At 42.4% G+C, this 24,256-nt stretch overlaps 1 protein-coding gene across 6 annotated transcripts in view; it reads left to right on the top strand.

Annotated features, from left to right (window-relative positions):
- The window catches only part of ZC3H12C (zinc finger CCCH-type containing 12C), a 47,310-nt gene that overhangs the window by 4,106 nt on the left and 18,948 nt on the right, over positions 1 to 24,256 (top strand). For 4 of the 6 annotated variants that reach the window (XM_035326954.1, XM_035326992.1, XM_035326973.1 and 1 more), the window contains one exon: positions 16,947 to 17,713. In XM_035326954.1, coding sequence (XP_035182845.1) covers positions 16,947 to 17,713 — 767 coding nt within the window. Of the gene's footprint in view, positions 1 to 10,522; positions 11,622 to 11,672; positions 12,621 to 16,946; positions 17,714 to 24,256 lie in introns of those variants that run through there. The other 2 variants (XM_035326963.1, XM_035326983.1) reach the window with 2 other exon arrangements.

Genomic DNA, 24,256 nt, shown 5'->3' with positions numbered 1-24,256 from the left:
TCCCTTTTTTACCTGTTCTGGGATTGATTGCTTCAGGCTGTATCACGTTTCTTGTGTAAAAAGGCTGAGCTTGCGCTACCAAAAATTCAAACTGTATTTTGCTTAGCATGAAGAGCTGGACTTGACACTTGACACTTTGCCACTCTGCAAAGCTATTGTGCTCCACAGTTAAGGAGTTGCTTTAGCTTTTTGGTAAACTCCGCCTCTATTCACTCTTGTATCACAGCTGCAGAATGAGAATGTTTTGGAAGATTTCTTGAATTTTCAGACTTGTGCATCTGTAGTCCCAACTGGAAAGGTCCAGACAAGAACCTTTCTGAAGTTTGCCCCAGGGAGAAAAGCAGCTCACCCTCTGCAACTGCAGGATTCCTTCTGCCAGGCTCACCACACAGTCACGCTCCAGACTACCTCTCCTGAGTGCCTGGCTGCGTTGAGGTTGTTTTTTCTTGATTTATGGTACCAGTGTAACACTTGAAGATTTCACATTCGTCATCCTCCTCCCTGGGCGGGGAGGTGTCTTTATGTATACATGTAGGTAGATGTAGATGCAGAACAGAATGCTAGACCATCCCCAGGGTCCCTTGTCCTCTAAATGCAGAAACATCATACATGCTCAGGAAATACAGTTCCCAGTACCTTTGTTTTTAACCCAAAGTGGTTTGGGTCTGAGTTCTTTTAGGATAAGTCGGCATAAAACTTGAGCAAGATTGTACAAAGTAAAAATGCATTCTCATAAAATAGTTTTATTGAGTCTGGATAGAGAGAAAAGTAAAGGTATGCTCAGGAAGAGGGATTTTACTTATGTGGAAGTTGGTATTTTGAGAACAGCAGGGAAAAGTGAGGAAGAGACAAAGCAAGACATTAAGTGGTCGGGAGTGAAGGAGAATTTAATGGTCATTAGTAATCCTCCCAGAAGAAGAAATACAGCAATTTCTTTTGGTATGAAAGGAATGTCTTAGGAGGTGGTTGAAAGTTGCAGAGTGGTGCCAAAGATTGGGGAAGTTAGTGAAGCTGGAGGTGTTCAACAGCACATGTGACACAAGTTACTGCAAATACCTGAAAAGCAGTCTGCTTGCTGCAAGTAGCTAAAGCTCCGAGGCTGGCAAGAGTCTGAAATCCTTGAGTGCTTTAGTAATTGACTAAAACTGTCATGCTAGTTCCTAAAAGACCATTTCTGTGAGCCATCCTCCCATATGAGCTATAAAAAGTGATGTGTTAAGTTGAGAAATCAATGAATCAGTTCTTGAAGTAAAATGCCGTGAAACTTCGAAATTTTGCGATGAGTTGAAAATTACCGCTCTGCTGTCACTTAGTCCTTTTATCTTAGGACTAATTAAATTTGGTGGTTTTGGCTAAGACTGGCTGGAGAAGGGACAGATTGCAATTCTGTTAATAGAAACTACTTTCCTAGCTTCTTTCTGTTCTGCAAGCTTCTGTTTGTACAAGTAGCTGGTATCTTTAAACCCTTGTCTCTCTGCTTTCCTAGTTGCCGTTATAACTGGTGCCCTGTCTGGGAAAGGGCTCCCGAACCCTTCGTCATCTGCGAAGTTATTTGACCCACTGGGTTACGTACTCCTTCCTGCACCAAGCATCGAAGCGTAGCCTCATCCTTGGTGACAGACATTTCCCTGGTAAAGAGCCATCAGCACTTTCACGGAGATCTCCACTTCATCAAAGTGGAGGGTCTGAGAGCCTCATAGACTACATGTAGCGACATCCCCTTGGGCCCTCCCAGCTTAAAATGCTCAACCGAGTTAAAAACCTGAGATAATTTCTCCTTCAGCAATAATTCCAATACATACAGTTTGTCTTGCCAGATGCACCTCTGGAAATGGTTTCTTCTGGCTGGGGAAGGGCTGTGATTTACAAACGCCCAGGGCAGTGCACCTGGGTTCGTGAGTCCCTATAGCAGCTGCTCTGGGATTGTTGCTGCTCCCCTTGCCGGGCTGCCAGCTGAGCTGTGAGTTGGACTCGCTGCTGTTTCTGGAGCTGTCGCAGTAGGGTTGCAGTCTGGGCTTCTTGAAGTTGTTGCTGAGCTACAGCCTGCGCTTGCCGCTGTAAGATTAAAATCAGAGTTTTCTGCTTCAGCTGTTGTTTCCCTAGCCACTTGATCAGTTGTCTGTTAATAGCTTTTTATGGTAGCCACTGCTTGGAAAATAACATCTGATAGCGTGCGTGCATTGGCAAAGCTTTCATCTGGTTCCAGCAAGAGGCTGTGTGGCTCAGGAGTGTGGTGCCCATTAGCTGCAGCTTGATCTTAATTCCAAAATGCATTCAAAGTTAGGCTGTTTCTTCTGACCTCTGTCGTCTTCTCAGAGTGGGCCATCCCTTGTGTTAGGAGTGGAACTTGGTAAGCTTCCCTTGCCTGATAACTTACGAGAAATTAACTGCAGTTCCTCACAGAAATTGAGTGTGTGTTTGCATTGAGGGGTTATGCAGCCAGCCTTTTTCCAAGACTCAGAATAATTGCACTTTGGTTTTGTTAGTCCCGTGTGTGGCCTTTCCATAAGGTTCTGTTCAGCGTTTGGTGATGGGCCTCCGTCTGATTTGTTCCATAAAACTGGCAGATCTAAAGTTTCATGAGGCCGTGGTAGCAGTCTGTAGCTCACGTGGAACTGCATGAAACACCAAGCTCTGGAGTTTTTAATTCCATCAAGGCGGTACAGATGCGCACAGGTGGCTCTGGCTTCGTTTCTCTGCTGATGAGAACCCCTTGCTAGGGTTCAGAGGGTAGCACATTAAAATCGGTTGCCTGTTCATGTGTACAAGAGAGACCTCAGGTAAGCAAACTCATTCATGAGAGAACAAGTGTCATCATCTTAACGCTGATCTTTCTGCAGTCTACATACAGAAAGCAGTCTGGATGGCTCGTGTGCAGCTTGGACACACTCATCGGTGTGCGTGGGGGAGCACTGGAAGCAGATGCAGATGTGAGTAGGGTTCAGTTCATTTGCTGACGTGGAAGGCTTTTGTGGAAAGTGAAGCCTCACCACCTGATAAGCACAAGATGATGTTGCAGAAATAGGAAATAAGGCCAAGCGTGCTGCATTAGCAAGACTACAGCCAGCAGATGCGCAGGGTGATTGTTCGCCTCTTTTTGGCACTCAGGAGATCGCCCGTGGAGCGCCGTGCCCCGGTTTGGTCTCTGAAGGACAGGAGATGTGGACTGACTGGAGCAACTCCAGAGGGCAGCTCCCAGGTTGTGCAGAGGGCTGAAGTACGTCACGTACGAGGAGAGGCTGGGAAACACAAATTTCTTTGGCCTTGGTAAGAGAAGGCTCAGGGGAATCTTATGGCTCTCGTCAGCTATATAACCTGAGGGTGTGGAGAAGACAGAAATGCTCCAAGTAGAGGTATGGACCAGAAGGACAACAGCCAGCCGTCACAAGTCACAGTGGAGAAATTCTTGCTGGCCATAAAGAAATATGTTCTCCCCGTGAGAGCGTTTAAACGCTTGGGTAGGTGCTTAGGGAGGCTGTGGAATCTACAGCCTTGGAAATTGCCTGGAAGCTTGACTGGAAAAGGTGCCGAGTGACCTGCTGTAGTTGCCCTTGCTTTGAGTTTCTTGAGATTTGTTGAACTAGCTGACCGCTGGAGATCCCTTCCAAACTAAATTATTTAATTCTAAATGCAGCATCACTCAGTGTATGAAGGTGGAACTCAGGCAAGGAAAATGTGAGCTCTGAGAGCCAGAAACAATCAAAATGTATTAACTTTAGTGAAGGAATATGTGCAGGTATTCATTCACAGGACAAAAATCTGGTTCGCTTTCCAACTTTAAAAATAAAATGATAAAGTGGGGACTAAACATAGAGGAAATCTGGTCTGCAATGTTCATTTCTAATTTAAAAGTTGCAACCTTCTGAGCTTAGAACGAAATGAGTCTGCAGTTCTTTGTAGGTCTTCAGATTATATAAAATCACTACCAGATGGTTTGTCTCTTTCTGATATATTAGGTTATTAAACAAAAGTGGCCAAACTGTTTTATTAATATGTAAAATTAGGATTTTTAAGCCTGGTGTCAGTAGCTTAGTGTGTGGACTTCCCGGTGGGTTCTCCTGGGTTCTGGGATACAGCAATCTGAAGAAAACCCGTACCTAGATGACAGGTAATGAAATCACCTCTGGGTAGCTATTTTCCCTTTATTTTTGAACTTGGATTTGCAGCTACAGTAACCTACTTACTATATGATCTGGCTATTGTTACTGCTTGTCAGTGCTATTAAAAGATTCCCCAGAAAGTAGGAAAGAATTATATACCAAGAGTGCCTCAACAAACTGCATTTGCTGTCTCTTTCTTAATTCTTTACTTTAAAAATCTGAGTAAAAATTTGAACCTTAACATACTTTTTTTGGCTTTTTCATCCCTGTAGAGAGCGAATTATAAAGTTGAAAGTCTTGCAGAAAATCCGCTGCTGGCAGCTCCCTCGGAGAAGGCTCCAGTCCAAAATGACAACTGCAGCAGTATGGTACAGGCACAGGAATTGTCTCTCAAATAAGCATAGCCCTGTGAAGCCATTTAGGGCTACACAGAGTCCAACCAACACCTTGAACTCCGTCCAGGAACCCTGGAGATTAAGGAGCTCTGTTGCCAGCAGCATGACCTGAAACACAACCTGCCTGTGTCGCTAGACAGTTTGAGAAGCCTATTTTCCTCCGACGCTCCTTTCAAACTCTTAATAATAGCGTGGCACAGATAAAAGATGTTAGGTTGACTAGTGAAGTCTCTTAAATTTGTATTTAAATGAAGACAGTACTCTTTTTTTTTTTCCCCACTTAACCATGTTAGTTTTGTTAGCGGATTTTCTTCTGACAGAACAAATTTGAATAAAAGTACTTTGCTAAGCATGACGGCGTACACTTTGTACAGTTGTAGGCATTGTCTGGCCGCCCAATATTGTCACAAGGAAAGTTAATTAGACAGTTCAGATTTTCATGTTCAGAAAGCACCCAGACAGCGTGACTCATGCTGGAAGTGGGAAGAGATCAAATCCAATGTGTATCACCGGAAACTCCTTTTTTTGTCTCTAGAGCGATTTGTATGTCAGTGTCTCTGCCTCGATTCATGAGTAAATAAATAAAAATAAGGAAGGAATGAAACAATGTCCTCTGGCAATGATCTTAAGCTAATTGTCGTCATATAGTTTGTGGCAGGAATCTGCATGTTCCGCGCTGCCCTGGTGTCGATGAGAGCATTGGTCAGCAGCCACTCTTGTGCATGACGGGCTTTTGAGATTGTTTGCAATCAGAAGGAAAAACTTACTGGTAGAGCTGGAAGGCGCAGGTTGGAAGCTGCTTTTCTTGGTTTTCTTTAGCAAGCTGTGTAAAAATAGGATAGACCCTTACGTGGCTACAGACTGGAATTCAATAACCACTGGCAGGTGATTTTTCTGTCCTTTTTTTTTTTTTTAAGGATTTTTAATCTGGGTGATTTTCTTAATAACAACGTATTGTAGGCTCTTGCATCACCAAAAAGAGCAGAAATAAATACAAGATACTAGATTACAATGCATTTCTAAAGAAAGCTTTTAAACTTACCCTCAGCACTAGTGGCAGCTGTTGTATTTTTCCATGATATTTGCATTTTTAAGAGGGAAAAAAAATCCCCTCCCTCGGGAGACTGTAACTGAGGGAACTATCCTAAAGGAAGGTCCACAGGGTTGGTGTGTCTTACTCATGGCTGTATTTGAACAGGGAGTGAAAGGATCTTCTACAGGCATAGACATGGTTGTGAAATTAAACCTTGAGTGGCCAAACAGTGGAAATGGTGAAATTACATTTGCATGCCGTAAAGAACATTTTCCTGATACAGTTTAGAGTGCTCTTGTGTGTCTGTTTCCCCAAAACACAAAGAATTTCTGGTCACCTGACTTATTCTTCTTGGAAGTAGGACTTCTGTGGCTATGTCCCCTCTGTGTGCATGCACTGGTTTATTTGTGCAGATGTGGTTGTGTAATTTGGTTGTTTGTGCCTGATTTTAACCATGCTTCGGTTGGAGCATCTGCTTAAACATGGGGAAACCCTTGAGCCAGCAACGTGCCCTTGCTGCAAAGAAGGCAAATGGTATTCTGGGCTGTACCAGGCAAAGTTGAATCAGCAAATTAAGGGACATGATCCTTCCCTCTCAGCACTGGTGGGGCCACACCTTGAGTGCTGGGTCCAGTTCTGGGCTCCCCAGGACCAGAGGGACCTGGGCACACTGGAGAGAGCCCAGCACAGGGCCACCAGATGATGAAGGCGCTAGAGCATCTCTGCTGTGAGCAGAGGCTGGGAGAGCTGGGGCTGCTCAGCCCAGAGAAGAGGAGGCTCAGGGGGATCTCATCCATGTCCTGAAATCCCTGAAGGGAGGGTACAGAGAGGACGGAGCCAGGCTCTGCTCAGTGGTGCCCAGTGCCAGGACAGGAGGCCATGGGCATAGCCGGGCACCCAGGAGGCTCCCTCTGAGTACCAGGCAGCACTTCTGTGCTGGGCGGGTGACGGAGCCCTGGGACAGGCTGCCCAGAGAGGCTGTGGGGTCTCCTCCTTGGGGATCTCCAAAAGGCGCCTGGATGTGGTCCTGGGCAGCCTGCTCTGGGTGTCCCTGCTTCAGCAGGGGTGGCACCAGATGGGCCCAGAGGTCCCTGCCAACCTTAGCCATCCTGTGATCCCGTGGTTCCTTGGAAGAAGCACTGCTTATGGATCCCCACCTGCAATGGATATCTGAAGTTGTGGTGCTGAGGCAACTACGTTTCCATTATCTTCTAGTTAATTGTGCTGGTTTGTTTGTTTGTTTTCTTTGTCACATCATCAAAACTATTCACTGTCAGAATGAAACTCTTGGCACGAGGAAATGTACTTCATTTCAGGAGTTGCTCAGCGTGATGCTGAAGGGTGACTGCACTGTTTCTGCCCTGTGCTTTCTGCACAGTTGGCTGGTCAGGCTTCAGCCTGTCGGCCTCCTTAAGCAGGCAGACTGTAGCTGGGGGCAGCTGCGTGTGGGCACCATGTCATCTCATGGCAAACAGCCTGTGGTCACAGCCTTTGTCTATGCACAGATGAGGAAAGACTGCAGCTGTTCATATGCGTGGTCAGCAAAGAAATAATTGCTACTTCTGGAAAAGAAAAAGCTTAACTTTTTCCTCTTCTCTTTAAAACATATTAGAGGATGTGATGAATGTTGCAACAGCTTGCTCAAGTCTTGCATGCTGTCAATACTGGTGATCTAATAGACCTACCCTGGGAACTTGTTGACCTTTTAAGATGATGGCCTGGTGGAAAGTGCATCTCTGCCTCCTTAAAATTTAAGGATAACTACAGGCATCTTTAGTTGTCTTTCCAAAATTGAAGTAACTCTTTGCCACTCTGTTTTTTGCATTTGAAAGTGGTTTTATTTATATTCCTATGGAGAAATCACATTGCACTTTAAAATGCAATTGATACTTTAAACATATTTTTTGAAGGGTAGCTATTTTCTCTTGGCAAAGCATTACTCATCTTTATCGTAACATTGGTTGTGTTTCTGAATTCTAGGGAGTTTTTATTGGTTGGTTAGTTCTCTCTTCTGCGTGGCTGTAAGAGTGGTGGTGGTTTTTTTGTTTGATTTTGTGACCACGTGCAGATAGCGTCTAGAGTACCCCTTAACCATTTCTCCAAACTAAGCGTACTTCTCTGAGTGCTGAGCTTGAGATACTTGGCATCGCTCAAGATACTGACTAGTGAAGAGGAATTTCTGCTGTATTTCATAGCATCGTATCATAGGATGGCTCGGGCTGGAAGGGACCTTACAGACTATCCAGTTCCAGCCCCCTGCCATGGGCAGGGATGCCACCCACTAGATCAGGTTGCCCAGGGCCTCGTCCAACCTGGTCTTGAACACCTATTTCCACCTCATCGTTTGGAATATAAGCATTTCCCTTGTAGCTTCCAAGTACAATAGTGAATGTATGATATTTTGCAATGGCGCGGCAGTGAGCTTTGTCTTGGTATACAACCTTTGTCTCTCTTTCGTAAACGCAATGGTATGTGCTTGATTTAACTCATTCAGTCTATTCTTGCAAATACATCAGTTATTTCTGTAGATTGAGCATAAAGTTCTACAATAAAAGATAATGAAATGCTTTGGTGGGCAAATCATCTAATTGCTGCAGCCATAGCCCTGGAGTTACAGAATGACCACTCTGTATGCTTGCATACAATCATTTCTTTTTAAAAGGCTTTGTCTTTGCGTTTGAAATGTCAAGGTTTGTATGAAAGTAGCAGCTCTTTTAGTTCTTCTTTTTGTCCCCCCGTCTTCCCTTACAGTAGTGCTTCCTGAATACCGCTGGCCTAGGCAGTCCGGATTTCCCAGCTGCTCCAGCTCTGTCTGCTGTGGTCCCTCAGATCCTCCCAAGGAGGGGATGCTTCCCTTCCCACCCCTTGCCCAGCTGAGGGGCTCACCCCAGGCTGCACCCCTACAGCATCCTACGCCTGTCTGCACCCTCCTCAAGTCTCCTCCTGCCTCTGAGTCCGGGTTATCCCCCCACTTCCAGCCAGTTCACGACGTTGGGCCAGCCCGCTGCTCAGTCAAGTGGCGTTAGAGACGCGATGAGCGCTGTATGCAATGCGGGATCTGTGGGAGCCACGAAAAGTAGGTGTTTGGAGCTTCTCCATCTTGAAAGGTCAGAAGTTTGAAGTGCTGCCATATGCTGTATTTTGGTGACGGGGTTTAACTTCGTGACTCTTTGTATTTTAAATGAGGTAATAGGAGGTTGCTGAGCTAGTCAAGTTATTGGATTTGCAGGTCTTAGCAAAGAAGTAGAGCTCTCTTTGTTCATTTGCACTGTGTACTTTCGAGTGATTCTATTGTAGCCCGTCACAGATGTGACAGGAGATCCACATTGTTTCTTACTGAGGTTTCTTTGTTGACCTCCTCAGTCCCAGTAGGAAGCCTAGTGTACTGGTTAAAACCTTAATATGAATGCTTTGCTGTCATTGCAAACATGATTTAATAGGATGATCTGACATTTTGTAAACCTTCGACAGCACAACTTCTTTCAGGGGCGAGCTGAGAAAATTCTTGAAGTACAGGCAGCTGTTTTACGTAACTGACATCATGCAAAAAATGTGTTCTTAATTCATGCAACTGCAGCTTGCTAGAATACTTTATGCAAATGAAACAATATAACACAAGTCTTGAGATTGTTCTGAGTTTAGTCACAGTCAGGGCTGCAGCGTGGCGTTAGCATGAAGATTTATCAGCAGCCGACGTTCAGACCTGGTGCCCAGAAGACACGCAGTTGGAGTATGGAAAGTTGTTTGGTGGTGTAGGGTTTTTTGTTTGTTCTGTGTGTTTTTTGTTTGTTTTTGTTATACTTACTGCTACTGCAGAAGACATTGAGGGGACCCATCTTAGCAAGTAAACGTGCAGAACTTACACCCTTCTTTTTAAGGTAGGTTTTCAAGCCAGATCATATTCTTCTCCTAATTGTGTGTGTGGAGCCATAAGTACACCACTTCTGTGCTGGGAAGTTCTCAGTTTGTATGTAAATGGTGTCTTATGTGCCCTCTGCCAAAACAGGCATTTCTGGTATCACGGAAGAAGTGCCTGGCTCTAATCAGGGAGATACTAAACTAATGACTAGCCAAGTGATCCTGCTTGCTTTCAAGGGCAGTTCTTGGGCATAGGGGAGCTGGACTGGCTTCTTATTTTGCCTACAGAAGTTTTAACATGCTTAACGTTATCCAATACCGGCGACTGAGGTAGTCTAAATACCACAGCAGGGACTGATTAGCTTTTTCAGATCACTGCTTTTATTCGCTGTTTGCAAAGAGGCTTAATCCAGTGCTGGAGATCAGGCTTCCCACTGTGCTCGTGGGTAGCTTTCCCTCAGTCTTTGTGTTCACGGTGGCAGAAATTAGTGAGGAGTCTCCTCCTGCCGCCGACTCAAAAGCCCCAAAATAGTGGTGCTGGCTGTTGTTCTCGGGAGTGTTTAGTGGACAGTGCAGAGGAACTAAACTTGGGGGTTCTGATTTTCAGTTTCCTATCTGGACGTATGGTAGAGTCATCAGGCAGTAGCGTGATGACGTGTGGTTTCATTTACTATCTTGAATCACTAATATCCATCTAAAGCTCTGGGAAATCACCCAGAGAGGTCTAACAAACCTGTTCACGTTCATTACTTCTTCTAAATCACAGCTGAAGTTTCCCGGCAGGTCGCCTGTCTTCCCAAGCAGAGGAGGACAGCTGACCCTGTGGCAGTGCTTTTCAGTAGTGCTTTCAGCCACGTGCAGATGCTGAAGTTCAGTAGATTTGCTTTTCTAGCAGTCATTCAGGTGAATATTTGCAAACGTAGAATCTCCTCAAGGCTGCGTGCTTCTCTGCACTGAGCTGCCTGCGCTAAAGTTACCAGCTGTGGCAGCTTCTTATTCGAAAGGCCGTATGACTCTGCTTTTTTTAATCAAACATCAAACCTTGCTGCTGTTACAGCAACTGCCTGTTGGGTTGGAAATGTTGGGCAGTGCAGGGAGCAGGACTGGAGTTTGGGTTTGGGTTTCTGTGTGGCTTACCTCAATCAAAATAAAAAAGAGAAGCTGGCTGTTGCCTAGCTCCTGACTTTTGTTCAAATATTTCATCACTGCAAAGAAGCAGGAAGATCTTGACATCTAGAACAGGCCTGTGAAATAACAGGGAGAGAAGTTCTGTTACAAACAAACAGGAGTGGTGCCAGAACAAAAGGGTGCTTCTTGTCTTTCTATCAAGTGCCCTAATGTTTCACTGCCATTGCATAAAAATATGTTATTGCACATATTAATATTATGTGAGTTTAGTTCAATCAGTTTTGCCTTCTGCTGAAACTGAAATATACCCACAAGTACTGTTATAACTGCGTATAAATGCAAATTTATTACACTTATTGACTGATGCACAAAAGTGTCAGGAAACTCAGAAAGCGGTTTCTGAATACATTTCCGTGCTTAGTGTGGGCTCCTTTCATACCTCCTTGCACAATGTACCAATATGATTAATTTTGCTAACAAGGGGAACGCACATAGCTACTGATGGATTTATTTCTCCTCAATATTATTCCTTAAAAAGAACTTTTAATTCCATGATAGAAGAGATTATATTCCTCGGGAGTTATTATTATTTTTTTTTAATTTCATAGGAACTCACAACTTTTACCACTTAAAAAATAATTCCTTTCTTTGTTTCATGAATTAGAAACAATGAGGAGAAGCCGAAGTCTGCCCAAGCCAGGTGTTTCTTGTTGGCAGCCTGCTCCCTAATGACTCTGGCTCTCATACAGCAGCTGCCTGCTAGTCTCTTTTGTATGGCCTATTGTTGCTGCATACCCCTCGTTAATACACATGCTGCCCGGGGCAGACCCTGCGAATGACATCAACTTGCTTATCTTAGAAACCTCCAAACCTGATGCAGGGTGGGGAGGTTGCCTTGCATCTGCCTGGCCAACTAATTGTGAGCTCTGCGGGTTGTGATTGGCTCCCCTTCCGCTCAGTAATAGGTTAAGCAAAGACATTGCGGGTCCATCTGTTCATCCATTCATTGTTCTGCTTGCTTGCCTGAAGTCTGCAGCTGAAATCGTGTTAAGGAGTTGCTTCTGGAACAGCTACAAGAAACCAATGTCTGTGTGTTTTCCAGCGAACGTAAGTATACGGGCTTCTCTCCGCAGAAATGGGGCGCTTCACCTTTCTGATGTTCCAGCAGGTCAGTTTGTGCTCTGACAACGTAGCTAGCGTATGGGTCAGCTGAGGTTTGCACACTTTTGGTATCTCTTAAAAAAAAAAAAAAGAAAAATCTATCTGAAGACTAAGTATATTAAAGAGTCATCTTCCAGCTCAGTGCATTCTGTTAAGGAACTTTTAAAAGCACCAGAAACGGTGCATTTCCAAGAACCTGAAAATGGTAGGCAGTACCCATCAGTAGAACAAATTTTCTTCTAGCCCCTTGAGGAGAGGGGAAGGTTTCAACCTTGAGCTACGGATATTGATATTCCTTTTGCAAGTAGGCTATTACTTATTTTAATTTCTGAGAGGTAGAAAACGCTTTTAAGAGAAGAAAGAAAACTTTTATTTTGTACCATACAATGGGTAAAGTTTTCGGTTGTGAAAATAGGAAGAGCTCCACTGTGGGCTGTGCGGAGATACTGTATTGTGGGAGCATTAGGATATTCTCAGGTGGGAACGTGTTCCATTCAAAGCTTTTGTGCTTTGAAAGCTATTCATAAATGTGTCAGATCTAGCATAGTTATTTTTATAAAGTTTCTAATCTGTTCTGTCTTATGTTTTGAGTTCAGATGTTAGGCTGAAGAACAAGCACTATATACTCCATGAGCCTGTGTTCCAAGGATCCTGTAAAGAAAAAACAAAACAAAAAAACAAAGACCTTCATATATGAGTTGGGAAGGAAAGAGAGCATATAAAAGGGTTAAAAAGAGGTTTGCATTTCTACCACATGCCCTATTGTGTGAACATATGCATGAGTCTATTGAAAGTTTTCAGAAGATGGGCAGGCCACCAGTTGCTGGTCTCCTGCAGTTCCAGTAGACATCTGTTGCCCCAGAGCATTAACCAATCTGTTCAATGGGACATCCTTCCTTTGTTGGATAGAATGATGCAGACAACAGCACTCGCTGAAATACAATGGTAATTAAATACATAGAAACTACAGCAGTAGGTATTTATTACATATTCATTATTTTATTTGCATTGTTGCAGTATCTTTACGATCTGAGTAACATACATTCATTTTTTCTTTTCTGATCAGCTATGCACTTCTTTGTGACGAGTGATTACAGTGTTTCCAGAAACGGTGATTTCAATATTTCCCATTTTCTTTTTAGAAGATTTAAAAAAAAAAACTTCCTGTGTGAAAACAAGATGATCTATTTCACTGTAGAATATATCTTCAGAAACTCTTGAATTCTTTTGAGAATACACAATTTCTGGTACTTTGCCGCAAGACGTGCTATTTGCTCCTTGTTATTTTCCTCTACGAACAAAATTTGCATTAAACTACTTTTCTTATGTTCAACTGTAAGTGGATAATATTCAGAATATGCATTAAAAGATTAGATGATCTCTTTGCCCACATTGCTCTGAGAAATAGAAGTATTCTGTGAATTAATGAGTTGATTGTTGTTAACAGTTAGTGGAGAATAGCGGATGAAAATGGAAATGAAAAAGGAATGCAATTCTACGATATAGTAGCACAGTGCTCATCCAACATATTACACTTATACTTCATAAGGGACTCAATAATACAATATTGTGGGCCATTATCAGTGAACCTAGCATGAGATGATCTAGTTTCAAACAGGCAGTATTTTGTTCTTAAAAGTTACATTATTGTAAGTATAATGAAATTGATAACCCCCAATTTGGACAATTTTTTTTCTTTACACATAAAAGTAAGTTATGTGACTCAGCTGTGAGCGTAACCAAAAGTTGCAGACTTTTCTTGACAATAATGTTCTGGCTAATTTTGTTTGCTTGTTTGGCACTCAGTCAAGTAAGAACTCATAGTGGATGTTTTTGTTATCTATGTTGCATTGTATCAGTAAGCATACTTCAAAACCTTATGTGCATAATGAGAGTTCCATGTAAATAAAGAATGTAAGGAGTTCTTCGTATCTGATGTTACTCCTTGAATAAATGCAACCTTTTCTGTTTTTTTTTTTGTTTTTTTTTTTTTTTTTAACCTTCATTGTCCTATATGTAGGTACACTAGCGTTTGAATGAATTTGAATTCCAAATAAATAGATTCTGGCATATTGCTCTTCACTAACTAGGTCAAGATAAAATAATCAACTCCAGCAGCATTTAACAGGGGCGTCTGATTTTCATGGTTCTAATCAAAGGCTCTTGTAAGGGACATCACCTTGGGAGCTCCCAAGTCCAGCATTTCTGAGAGATGCTGCTGACCACAAATACAGTGTGCAAAGTTCACAGATGTTGCAAAAATTGGCCTGAAAACAAGTACAGTTTGCATGCAGGGTATAGGCCAAATGCCAGGAATAGCATACTGCTTATTAAGCACAACTATTTCAGAAATCTTCAGTTTAGGATTTGCAATAGATGCCTCGTCTTAACTACCCTTGAGAGGCTGACGAGACTTAAAGCAGATGCGTGCTAGGGGGGTGATATATACATTCCCAACAATGCACAAAGCTCAACTTGTGGTCACTTTTTGTATGTAGTTGATGTGCAAATCATCTCCACTATGCTTCGTATTAGGTCTGATCTTCAGATATATTCATATGCCAATGAGGTTTTTTAATCACACTGGAGGGTGTTATGACTGTAGTTGCTGTGAGGCACTCAAATTTCAGTGAAGAAGGAATTGGAAAACGACTTAAGTATTATTTTAACACTAAGCAAACAAAATCCTCCTAGTGATCGAGGCACTTCAAGATTTCTTTATGCCATGCTGTTAATATCCAACCTCATCCCCCCCACATATCCAAGGGGAGGGGAAAAGGAAAAACAAAACCCAGCCTCTCTCTCCTTCTAGCTCAATGCTAAAATGACATTTCACAGTACACGGATTTAGGCAGCGGCCCATTATCCCAGCGCATTCTGCGGCGGCGGTACATGAGCCAGCTCAACTTTTCAGTGTTGCCCATTAACTGGACTTCCTCGAGTCAGAGCAGATTGCGGCTGGGGAACAATGATGTCGGGCCTTCCAGATTGGTTTGGCAGCTGCATTGTTCTCAGAGGGGAAACCAGACGCACTTAAGTCCCACTCTTTTTCATGGGCTTTTGTTCATACCAAATTATTCTTTTGCCGCACTAGTATTCATGATGGTATGTTAAAGGAGTGCATCCTAGCAACTAAGGGCTTGTTGCTTAGCAGCCTTGCTTCCAATAGGTTTTTCTTGTTTGAGTTTTTTGTTGTTGTTGTTGTTTTTTGGGGAGGGGGGTCAGTTCTATGAAGGCCACAGCGTTGGGTTTTCTAACTGTATCCTTTTATTGGGATATCGCTGTGGTTTGCTAGCACTGCTATCGAGTGCATTACATTAGTTAGTAAATCACGGGGTGGAAAGGTTCATCTCTTAAATTCTTGTTGCGTTTAATCTGTGCAATGGCTTGAAATACTAAAACTTCAAGTTAAGGGAATGTAATGTTCCTTGATAAGCTGTTTGGGAGAATGGTATGGCCTTACTCCCTTTCAATAGTCAGATCAAAATAAAGCTTCAAAGTAGAATATTTTTAGTGGTCAGTCTTAACTGGATTATGGCACTGGATTCAAAAATGCTTCTAATGATTTTTTTAAAAATGTATTTTAACTAAAAACTCTCAGGTAAACTTTTTTTTATTCACTTAATAAAATCTTCACCCTAGCGATGATATCTTAGCATTAAGTGCCTACGGGATGCACTGTGATTAAATCAGGGGCCAGTTTTCTTGCTTGATTCCCTTTAGTCTTAAGACCAGTCTGGATGAATTGCTCGTGTGCACCCAGATCTTTATCCCTAGAAGAGGAACATACACTGTATTTAAAAAACACTGGGTTATTCTTAAATGCTCTCCTGTAAGGGAACGGGGGAGTTAACTTACTTGCTGTCAGAGATGTTGGCTCTTTGTGGGATGTATCTGTAACTTGTATTAGTGTAGATCAAGGGATTCTGCTTAGCATAGTGTTTTTTTTCAGTACAACCTCCTTGATGAAGTTTGTGTCTGTACTGTATTTGTCAAGTTCAAGTGAAATCCTTTGCGTCTACGTCTTACTCTTATATACTGCCTTGTAAGATGGAAGTGTGAAAGAACTCTTAGTTTCATAGTCTTCCCTTGGTGTTTTTTTTATTATTATTTTATCATAACCTTGCAGTACAATTGCTTCATATTGACCATTGTCATTTATGAGAAGTATTTCACTTTTCTAATTAAAGCAGTTAGTAAAAGTTCCCATCTAAAATAACAAAATACGGGAAAGAGGTAGCAAGCTGTCTTTAGAAGTAGAAGTTGTGGAAAGTAGTCTTTGTGATGAAGTGGGTAGCTAACTTCTGTATAACTGCCATTATACAAAATTCCTCCAGAAAAAACGGGTGCAGCAAGTGCACAAAGTCCAGAAAACTGCAACTTTTTCCATTCTTCCTATGTGACTTCGTTCTATATATTTAGTTTGATCCAGCAAAAGGCTTGCACAAGTCAAATCAAGGAGTTAAAAATAGCATTTAATTTCGTTGCCTTATTGGCTTGATGAATAGCCTGGTGTGATCAATGCAAGGATTTCCATTGGCTTTATTGGCCATTAGATCAATCCATGCCTCTACGTCCTGTATATATTAGTAATGCAGTACTCTGAGAGCAATCAGCCTTTCTTCACTTAACTACCACTTTATGAAGGAGTTCAAACATAGTTTGAGTGTATTTAGTTTAACCAATAGTATATTCTAGGGGCAGTAAGTTTTTCTTATTTTTATGCTACTAATAACTTTTGTTTATGATAGCATCTTATATTTGCTGAATAAGCCTAATCTAGTATTATGCTAATGTCTGTTCAACAGAGAATCTAAGCTACTTAGTGTAAAAGGTTTATCTAGTACTTGTATTTTATAGCTGCATTTTTCTTCTATTGTTGCAGTATTGTCTAAAGTTAGAAGAAATACCTGGGTACCTTTAGGTCTTGAGTTCTGAGTTACAGTAAACAAATTTGTAGCATTTGGTTTCCTATTCTTTCATAAACTATTTAGTTTCATAAACTATATAAACTTTCCTATTATTTCATATTTCTAGAAATGATTAAGTAAAAGCATTTCATACATTTGGAAAACAGTTGTTAGTCGTCTTACCTACGTTTATTCCTTATTAATTTTTGTTGTTGTTTGTTCTCAAGGAAGCTTTTCATGTTTAAAAAATAAGTGATATTTCATTTCTGGGAGAGAATAAGTGCAGTGCCAAGGAAGCAGGAACAAAATACAAAACAAGTAAGATGTGTAACCAGTTGCAACATTTTTGTTCTCTCTTCAGGAATACGGAACACTTTATATTCAGGAATACAAGAAAAACAGCAAAGTGGAGTCAAGTACATGCAGCAGCTTCATGGGCTTGAAGGATCACCTGGGGCATGACTTAGGCCATCTTTATGTGGGGAGCACTGGCACACAAATAAATGCAATTGTACCTTGGTCGATGGCGGAGAAGCCAACGATGGATAAGGTTAATTCTAGGAAAGAAGATGTAGACAAGGAGGCATCTGAAGAGACTTCAGGAAGCTCCAGTTGTGACTCTGAAGAAAGCACAAATTCCGATAATGATTCAGAGAAACTGAATAATTCTGCATCAGAATCACATTTATTGCCTAAGACTCATCGACAGCTGTGCCGATCTCCTTGCTTAGAGCCTCATATTCTAAAAAGAAATGAAATCTTGCAAGACTTTAGGATAGAAGAGGCTCAGATAGTACCGAAGGAAGTCAAAAAGCCCCCTGATGTGGTGAAAGAATATCAAACCAAACTGGAGTTTGCACTTAAGTTGGGTTACTCTGAAGAGCAGGTTCAACTTGTACTAAATAAACTTGGTACTGATGCTTTAATAAACGATATTTTGGGAGAACTTGTCAAACTTGGGAATAAAACTGAGACTGATCAGTCTGTAACTAATGCTAACACTAGTGTAATGCGTGAAGCGTCTTCCATAGAGTCTCAGAGGTCAGAATCTCCGCTGCAGGAGGATGTGACGGAGGATGGTGACAACCTGAGGCCAATAGTTATTGATGGCAGCAATGTTGCAATGAGGTATGTGACCATGAAGCTTTTGCTTTTGTCTTTAAATGGAAACAGAATTACTTTGTCCAATTCAAGCACTGATGTTCTGTATAATTGCCTAAAACTGTATGCAGGTTCTCCTGCAAGCTTCTTCCTCAACCACACAGTATGCTGATCTTGTAATCAGGCTAGAGGTCTGTAAGAGTTCAGTGGTTTGTACTTGCTGTTAAAATAACTGTAGGTTAATTATGTCAATCTCCATGTGTACACAGCTATCAAATCTCTCCTTCCCACTGCCAGTCTAATAGTTAATTAACTTTTGATATACTTAAAAACATCCTTATTAGGCACCATTGCTACAAGTAATTGCTATATCCGTTTACATACAAGAGGTCAAAGCAAAGATTCTTTAAGATTATAAAACAGTAAGTGACTTAGAAGGGAGTGGTTTAAGGGATACTTTTCCTCGGTAGGTTCATGTGATAAGTGATCTATCTGTAAAATCTGAGAGTTGGTTATCAGATTTGGAGCTGGACTTCACTGTTGTTAAATCCTGAGATAATTGTATCTCTAGACTTTCACTTACATGCCTGTGGCTGATGCTTCTACCTGCAGCATTCACCCATTCTGACCCCACTTGTCTAGCTGCACAGCAAGAAACTTGTCTGGGGGGAGGCAGGATGCTCATGTTTCCTCAGTGATTAGAGAGAAGGAAATGGCAGAGAGATGCTCAGAGATGGTTTTTACAGCTATGTAAATGATTAAGTGACAAATTGATTAGTAACTAATTAGGTAATTCATAGAGATTATCTGATTACTGGCAGCATAGTTTAAAGGGCATTTTTAGTCTCCTAATGAATTGATGTGGTTATATTAATGTAGCAATAAAAATTGGTGCAAGACTTTTCTGGGATAAAGGCTATAGGCCACTAGTGGGGTTCCCCAGGGCTCCATTTTAGGGCCAGTTCTCTTTAATGTTTTCATAAATGACTTGGATGCAGGACCTGAAGACGTTTTGAGTAAGTTTGCAGATGGTACTAAATTGGCAGGAACTGTTGAATCCATTGAAGGTAGAGAGGCCCTGCAGAGAGATCTTGACAAATGAGAGAACTGGGCAATCACCAACAATGTGAGGTTTAACAAGAGCAAGAGATGGATTCTGTGCATGGGATGAAGCAACCCTGTCTGTATGTACAGGCTGGGGGACAAGAGGGATCTGGGTGTTTTGGTCAACAGCAAGTTGAATGAGCCTGCAGTGTGTCCTGGTAGCCGGGGGGCAACCGTATTCAGATCCATCAAGGACGGCACTGCCAGCCCGTCGAGGGAAGGGATTGTCCCACTCTGCTTGCACTGGTGCAGCCTCACCCTCAAGTACTGCATGCTGTTTTGGGCACCACAATATAAGAAGGACATAAAACTATTAGAAAGTATCCAAAGGAGGTCTACAAAGATGGTGAAGAGTCTAGAAGGCAAGATACATGAGGAGCAGCTGCGGTCCTTGGTTTGTTCAGCCCAGAGCAGAGCAGGCTGAGGGGAGGCCTCATGGCGGCCTGCAGCTCCCTCACAAGGGGAGCGGAGGGGCAGGCGCTGAGCTCTGCTCTCTGGGGACAGTGACAGGACCCGAGGGAACGGCATGGAGCCGGGACAGGGGAGGGTCAGGCTGGGTGTTAGGAAAAGGTTCTGCACCCAGAGGGTGGTCAGGCACTGGGACAAACCCCTGGGCAGTGGCCATGGCACCAAGCCTGCTGAAGTTCAAGACGCTTTTGGACAACGCTCACAGATGTCTGGTCTGATTCTTGGGTGCTCCTGTGTGGAACCAGGAGTTGGATTCAATGGTCCTTGTGGGACCCCTCTAACTCAGGATATTCTGTGATTCTACAGTGCTTCTTTATAAATGGGGTATTTGTATTTTTTTTCTACTTGATGAGTCATTCATAGTCTTGTTCAACTTGACTTGTAAAGGAGTTTTGTCCAGTTGAACAAACACTATTCTGATGCTAAAATGTATTTGAACTGCCTTTTACAGAAATCCAAAACACTTACGTGCTAGTTCACATTGCTCAAATGTGATGCCTGAACTTAGGTGCAGCTACTCCCATTAACTGCACCCAACAGATTCCAGTAGCTCCAGATCAGTCACTTTTCCCTGATGTTTATTCAGTTATTACCTTAAGTAATAAGGATGACTTCCTAGTCTCACTTACTTCCATGACTGCCTACATAAAATGGGCCAAATGTGAGTCCATGCTATGCATGCTACAGGGCCTTAAAATAGAAAAACTATTATATTAACTGATTTAGCCCATATCTAAAAACCTAATTAACAGCTCTTTACTTATTTTTCACCAACTTTATATGATAGAATCACTGAGTTTGGAAGGGACTTCTTGAGATTTCCTAGTCCAGTCCCCCTGCACAGAGCAGTGTCAATTCTAGGCCATGTCCAGTTGGGTTTTAAATGTGTTTAAGGATGGAGATTCCATGTGTTCTCTGGGCTGGTGTTTCAATGCCCTCACTATAAGGAAGTTGTTTTTTCTTTTTTTATGTTTCAACAAATTTCTTGTGTTTTTGTTAGTGCTCATTACCTCTTGTTGTGTCACTGGACGCCACTGAGAAGTCTGTTTCAGTCTTCTTTATTCTCTCCCTATAAGGTATTTATACATATGGATAAGATCTCCCTGAGCCTTCTGTTCACCAGTCCCAGCTCTGTCAGCCTCTCATGGTGTGACAGATGCTCCAGTCCCTTAATTATCTGTGTTGCCATTCACTGGGCTTGCTCCAGTATGTTCATATCTATTCTTATATGGGGGAGCCCAGCACTGAACCCAGCACACCAGATGTGTCTCACAAGGACTGAGCAGAGAAGAAGGATCACCTCCCTCAACCTGCTGGCAACGCTTTTCCTGAATGCAGCCAAGGACTCTTGATCTTCCTTGCTACAGAGGCACATTGCAGGCTCATGGCCAGCTCGGTGCACACCAGAACCCCCAGAGTCATTGTCTTCAGAGTTGCTTTCCACTTGGTGGCCCCCAGTCTGTACTGATGTCTGGGGTTATTCCTCTCCAGCTGCAGGATTGGCATTTACATGTGTTGAACTTGCTGAGGTTGTTGGCCCATTTTCCTACCAGTCCTCAGGAACATCCACATTCACCATGACCTTTCAGAGGTTACCAAGAGTGGCCTCACAGTGTCATCAGCCAGCACTCTTGAGTGCATTCTGTCAGGACCCAGTGGTCTGGGAATGTCCAGCTGAAGTGTTCCCTACCTCTGCCAAGGAGAAGCCTTCTTTGCTCCAAACTTTCCTTGGACCCAGGATTCCTGAAGGCAAATCTTACCAGTAAAGACCAAGTTAAAGAAACTAAAGTACCTTCAGATCTTTCACATCATTTGTCACAAGGTACCTGCCTCTTCTCTGCAGGGCCATATCCCATGGGATTCTTTTAAACAGGGTAGAGTCTGCTCTGCTGAAGTCCAGGGTTGTGATCCTGCTTTTCCCATTGCCCTTTCTTTAAAGGCCCTGAACACTACTCAGGTCACTGCAGCCAAGGCTGCCCCTGACCCTCACATCCCTCACCAGTTCTTGTTTGTAAGTATGAGGTCCAGCAAGGCTCCCTTGTTGGTTCTTTGTTGGTTCCTCAGTCATCAGTGTTAAGAAGTTATCATCAATGCACTCTGGAAACTTCTGTGTTGCTCACGCCTTGAGGTTCTAGTTGGCCTGATGGCAAAGATGTTTTTGTTCTGCTTTGTTCAGCCAGCTAGCAAAGATGTGTTTGTTCTGCTTGGCCAAGCAGATTCCATCTTTAGTTAAGGATCAGTCCTTGATTATTTAGGAGGGTCCTATGTTGGTTAAAAATAATAAAATAATAATAATAAAAACGTGCACACCTGTTGCTGATACCAGCTATGCAACCAGCTGTTTACCTGCAGGATATGTCCTCTCCCCTTCGAGAAAATAGGTAATAGTAAATAAGTACTTTAAATACTTAAAAGGAAGGAGTTCAGCTTTTTCCCACTGCTTTGAATGCTGTTGGTTTGCACATAAGATACAGGAGTTCTCTTGCAGTTCAGACAATCTTATTCAAATTTCTATATCTCTGTATGTCCAGGGTGTTACGAGTACCTAACACCTATGAACTGGCACAGTCTATTGTTTTTCTTCCCTCTTTGCTTTTCCAAGCTGTTGCCAACTAGCCCACTTTGGAGCTGCAAGCAGGAAAAGCAAGACTATAGCTAGTCTTGGACATTTTCTTGTATGTTCTCACAAGAATGGGTAGACTGAGTTATATTCCTGTCCCTCTGTTGTCATAAGACAAGTACATAATGATTTACTATTATAATTAAATAAGAACTTGTTTTCCTTTAAGGGATCAATTCGGTGCAAGGGGGTGGGAGGGAGGTATTCTGGTGAAGGTTGAGGTGAGCAATGCCCAATAATACAAGTGAGGTGAGACAGCTGTCCTCTTCTGGAAGCATCAGCGGCTGCGTGCTGCCCTGTCTCCATTTCATGTCTAGGGATGTGGTTTCACAACATGTCCAGGGAGGGACACGGTGGCTTCCTGTCAGTGAGAGGTGAGCCTGAAAGTGATGCTTCCCTCCCTGCATCTTACCTAGTGACAGCACAGCTGCAAGCTGAGTTGATTCAGCTTCCCTTCTGACTTTTTTTCTTCTAAATTAGGGTTATTTTTTCCATTAGACCTGTAAATGAAACCAGATGCCTTGGTGGTTGGGCAAACAGCTAGGTCTGAAACAAAGGAGGAAGGACTCGTCTGATTATGTGACTGGAAGTTCATATTTGTGTAACAGGTTGCGTAAAGCCAAGTGATGGTGGGTAGATTTGTGAGTCCCTTGAGGATAAAGGGCAGCATAGATCCAGGCTTGAGCCAGAATAACTTACTCTGGCTGGTTTAGGTGCCGGTCTAGTCTGGTGGCTGTTCCAGACAAGCTGCTTTAGCAAGCTTGCTAAACCTCTCTTACTGTAGTGGGCTTCCTGTCTTTCATTAATGCTTGGAAAATCTTTCTTATACTTTGAGGTGGCATTGCTTAACATTCTTGCCTTATACCGAGAACAGTTGGTAAGATGCATCTTGTGTATTTCATATTTTAATGGTCCAATATTGACTAAAGGATGTGAATCAGTTAAAGTATAAAAACAAAGCAACCTCCCCCCCTCTTTCAACTGAACAGCAGAAAGGTGTCTTTGTGCTTTGTGCTTTTTTGCACAAATTTTTATTTTGGATGCTTCAGATCCGTTCTTTAATTATTCTGCCTTTCACAGTGTTGACCTAGTCCTCTTCCAGATGAGGAAAGTTGACTACGCACTTATGCCTAACACACACACACACACACTCTTTTCTCAGAAAAATCTTAAAAATTAGACTGACTTGTATGTACGTGTACCTAAATTTAAAATTAGAGCGAAGAGTAGATTGGATAATCCCTCAGAGCAGGTGTAGAGCACCTGCTGTACATTTACTACAATTGAGAGTGAAGCTGGGCTGCAGGGTAGAGACCTGGGATTCACTCATACTGTACCTGTGCAGTGATGTACACTGGCATTGCAGAGAGTTGTGTAGATCTGACTGTGCTGCAGAATAGTGTTAAAGTTTTATGCATTGTAATGCAAAATTGTAATTTAGAGCCTTAGTCCACAAGAGTAAGAAAAGCATTTGTCCGCTATATAGAAATTCACTCAGCACCTTACTTAGTGCAAACTGCACAGCAGATACTGTACAGATAACGCATTTCAGTCCACAGTAGTTCTGTATCCCAATCTGAACCTTTAAGCTAACCTAAATTTTCAATTTACATAACAGAACTAGGCAAAAGAAGGTGATCTTTGCCCATCTAGCAACTACAGATCATCAGCTCTTCACGCCTGTGCTTGCTCTCTGTCCTAGACCTGCTTTTTGTGTATCCCAGACTGCTTTGTTTGGAATGGAGGGGAGAAGGTTCTGTTTCTCCACGAGGCGGCAGAGACAAGGGTTTGAGGGGTTTTTCCCCTTCTTTTTAAGGCTTTACTGCGGAGGTTCAGAGAGCTCTTTCTGAAGAGAGAAAATAAGCTGCAGCATATTTGACACAGTCCTTTTCCTTTGCGTGTCCTTTTCAAGGATAAGGTTGAAACTCTGAAAATTGCCTGAAATTAGTTACTGCTGTGATGCTTTTCTTTGCTGGAATCAAAGTCAGCCTTTTGCCAGCAAGAGTACACAGTAAGGAACAGTGATGTTAGTTACAAAGACAATTGCAAAAACTTTCACTGCGTTATTTATGTGCTTCTGTCCCATATTTATTACCTTTACAAGGCAGCTGTGGGTGCCTTCACTGACAGGGAGAATGAGTTACAGGTTTTACGTAAATGTACATAAAACTTTGTGCTGAAAACATACAGACAAGAAAGTCTGATCATTGTTGCCGTGCTTATAGTGAAAGCAACATGAAGACAAGGCTGTATAAGCTTGTAATTGGCTGTATTAGAATTTTTATTCAACCACTTTCAGAATTACATAGGAGAAAGAACTGAAGTTTTGATCATGTGTCTTGTGGGTTTGCTGGTTGAAATCAATGAATCTTATTCTG

This window comes from Oxyura jamaicensis, chromosome 1 (assembly GCF_011077185.1).
Source record: "Oxyura jamaicensis isolate SHBP4307 breed ruddy duck chromosome 1, BPBGC_Ojam_1.0, whole genome shotgun sequence".
Taxonomy (NCBI): domain Eukaryota; kingdom Metazoa; phylum Chordata; class Aves; order Anseriformes; family Anatidae; genus Oxyura; species Oxyura jamaicensis.
This window is presented reverse-complemented; position numbering and strand designations above follow the sequence as displayed.